The sequence below is a fragment of the Athene cunicularia genome (assembly GCF_003259725.1).
Source record: "Athene cunicularia isolate RWA chromosome 11 unlocalized genomic scaffold, athCun1 chr11_part2, whole genome shotgun sequence".
NCBI classification, from domain to species: Eukaryota; Metazoa; Chordata; class Aves; order Strigiformes; family Strigidae; genus Athene; species Athene cunicularia.
In genome coordinates this window covers 2,488,276-2,491,221 of record NW_020799114.1, presented here as the reverse complement: position 1 = coordinate 2,491,221, position 2,946 = coordinate 2,488,276, and the positions used below count along the sequence as shown (strand labels likewise).

Here is a 2,946-nt window from a genome sequence, read left to right as displayed (position 1 = left end):
AAGCATCGCTCCCTGCGCGCTGGTGCCATGGCTGGTTTCTGGTATTTCCACGCTGCAGCTGGAGTGCATGCCTGCGATCCGACCAAGATGCTAGTTTTTTTCCCCCCACAACATGACATTACAATGTTTGTCGTGGAGATGGGACTGGGATCCAGAGCTGCATTTTGTGGTTCCTGCTAGTGAAGGGCTTGCAAAGGAGTTGACCCAGCGCTGAGGGATCTGGTGGGGTTGGGAACGGTCAGGGTGAGGTTCATGGTTGGGCTGGAGGAGCTGCAGGGGCTTTCCCAACCCGGATGATTCTGTCATTCTGAGTTTGATGCTGTCAGTGGTCCACGGGATGCCATGCCATGAAACCCCTCTTTGCTTTTGTCTCCTCTTCCCAGGGACATACCAGGGCCAGTGGGTCGGAGGGATGCGCCAGGGTTACGGCGTCCGGCAGAGCGTTCCCTACGGCATGGCTGCGGTTATCAGGTCACCCCTGAGGACGTCCATCAACTCCCTGCGCAGCGAGCACACCAACGGCACGGCGCTGCACCCCGACTCCTCGCCGGCGGTGGCCGGCAGCCCCGCCGTCTCCCGAGGTGGCTTCGTCCTCATGGCCCACAGCGACGCCGAGATCCTCAAGAGCAAGAAGAAGGGAATCTTCCGGCGGTCGCTGCTGAGCGGGCTCAAGCTCCGTAAGTCTGAGTCTAAGAGCTCCTTGGCCAGCCAGCGGAGCAAGCAGAGCTCTTTCCGGAGCGAAGCCGGGATGAGCACCGTCAGCTCCACCGCCAGCGACATCAACTCCACCATCAGCCTGGGCGAGGGCGAAGCCGAGCTCTCCGTCATCGAAGACGACATCGACGCCACCACCACCGAGATCTACGTCGGCGAGTGGAAGAACGACAAGCGGTCGGGCTTTGGGGTGAGCCAGCGCTCGGACGGGCTGAAGTACGAGGGGGAATGGGCCAACAACAAGCGCCATGGCTACGGCTGCATGACCTTCCCCGACGGCACCAAGGAGGAGGGCAAGTACAAGCAGAACATCCTGGTCAGTGGCAAGAGGAAGAACCTCATCCCGCTGCGGGCCAGCAAGATCCGCGAGAAGGTGGATCGGGCCGTCGAGGCGGCCGAGCGAGCGGCCACCATCGCCAAGCAGAAAGCGGAGATCGCGGCGTCCAGGTAAGGTGGTCCCCGTCCCGACGTGGCGTCTCATGGGTCCTGCCTCAATGCCTGTGGTTTGATGGGAGAAGTAGGACAAGACTTTTTGTGGTAGTAGGTGCTCAAGGGGGTGTTTTAGGAAGGCTGCTGGAGGCAGGCAAGTGTGGCGATGGGCGTCTGCTGGTGCAGGCAGCCGTCGGTGCTATCTGGACCCCCAAGTGGGAGTGGGCAGCATCCTGGAAAGCCAAGCCTCTGGGCTTGCCCAAACCTCATGGATGGTGTTCAAAATGAGGTGGATCCCGGCTGGATTGTCCCTCGGCTAACTCTGAGGGGGCTGTGGGTGCACGGCCTTCCCAAACCAGCCGGCGAGGCCACGCAGGCTCACCCGGAGCGGTGCGTTCGCTGGGGTGGGGTGGTTGCACCATGGTGGGACTGCACTTGTGGGTCACGGTGTGGGGCTCACAGGCTGATAGCTGCCACTTAGGAGGCACTGGGTTATTTACCCCATTTCTCCCGAGCTTCTTTAATAAGCAGGATAATAGCCTTAGCAGAAGAGCTCCTGAGATGCTCTTTGCCCGTATCCTCTGTCTGACTTATAGCCAGGAGGAACCATCCGAGGGTTGGCCTATGCTGGGAGGATTCCCAGCTATTTCTGTTCCCAAAAGAGGTTTTGAGTGGAAAAGCAGTCAAATCGCTGGCTGCAGCTGATGCTTGGGGAGGGTTTGCCCTGCCTGAGGCTCTGCTAGAAAGCGGCAGATCTGGGTGCCCAGATAATCCCTACAAGCCTCAAGAAACCTTCACTGCCCGGGCTGCCTGTAGCCATGATGGAACTGCTCAGGGATTCAGAGCAGGGACCTGATCTGGCTGAAAACCAGCAGGAGGGTGGGGGGAGAGGGGCCATGTATAATTTAGGTTGAAATAGGGTCCAGCTTCCAGCTCAAAGCAGGAGCAACTCGATCACCTTCTAGCTGGCTCCCAAAATGTGCCCGGAGCTTCGTGACTCACGGCAAGCTCCCAGACATGAGGTGAGCCGAGGAGGAAAGGCTCCTCTGCTGAATTCAGGGCTCTTTGTACCACTTTTTAGGGTCGGTTTAATAGAGCATGGTCATTCCTTTCTGGTTTCCAAGTGCTACCTATAGCAGCCGGGCTGGGGAAAACAGGTGGGGTTAGGGGAAAAACCCAGGTACCTCCTTAGTCGCCTGTGCGGGATTCATTGTTGGGTCTGGATCATTTGTATGCAGAGTCACACTTGAAATCTTTATCAGCGTGTCTGCCGATGACTTATCTGCAATGTGAATGAGACTCCCAGGCCTGCTCTGGGAGCGTATTTGGGCTTGGTGATGTTTTCAAGCTGATGTTGTACCAAACTGTTGTCAAAGGTTCGGAAAAAAAATAATAAAAAAAATCCTGCTAGATTGCCAGGTAGGAAACAGACTGCAGAGCAGGGGAAAGACCAGATCTTTTCCATGATCTGGGGATGCAAATGCCTCGGTACAAAGGCCTGAATGCAGAAAACATGGAGCTCTCGTCTGCAGGGGGATGCTGGGTCTGGGAACCCGAGCATCCTCCATCCCAGGTGGTAATGGTCCTGGAAAGCCACCAGAGTGGGAGTTAGAAGAGATATGACCTCCCCCATGTTGGAAATGCTTAATGAGCTCTTGACATATAATGTTGCACCTTCTAATTATTAGAGAGAAGGCAAAAACATCAACTTAGATAGGAGTGCCAGGCCATGAATACCTTCCTCCCCTGCACCAGCCGGGGTAACGCGGTCCTGAGCTCCGCTGGAGGGCTGGGGGGGGGGGG

General features: G+C 57.0%; 1 protein-coding gene across 1 annotated transcript in view; it reads left to right on the top strand.

The window, feature by feature from the left end:
• Positions 1 to 387: 387 nt before the first annotated feature.
• JPH3 (junctophilin 3) overlaps positions 388 to 2,946 on the top strand; it is a 36,262-nt gene continuing 33,703 nt past the window's right edge. Inside the window, exon 1 of the mRNA XM_026857041.1 lies at positions 388 to 1,161. Within this exon, the coding sequence (XP_026712842.1) occupies positions 413 to 1,161 (749 nt within the window). The 5' untranslated portion in view covers positions 388 to 412. The remainder of the gene's footprint in view (positions 1,162 to 2,946) is intronic.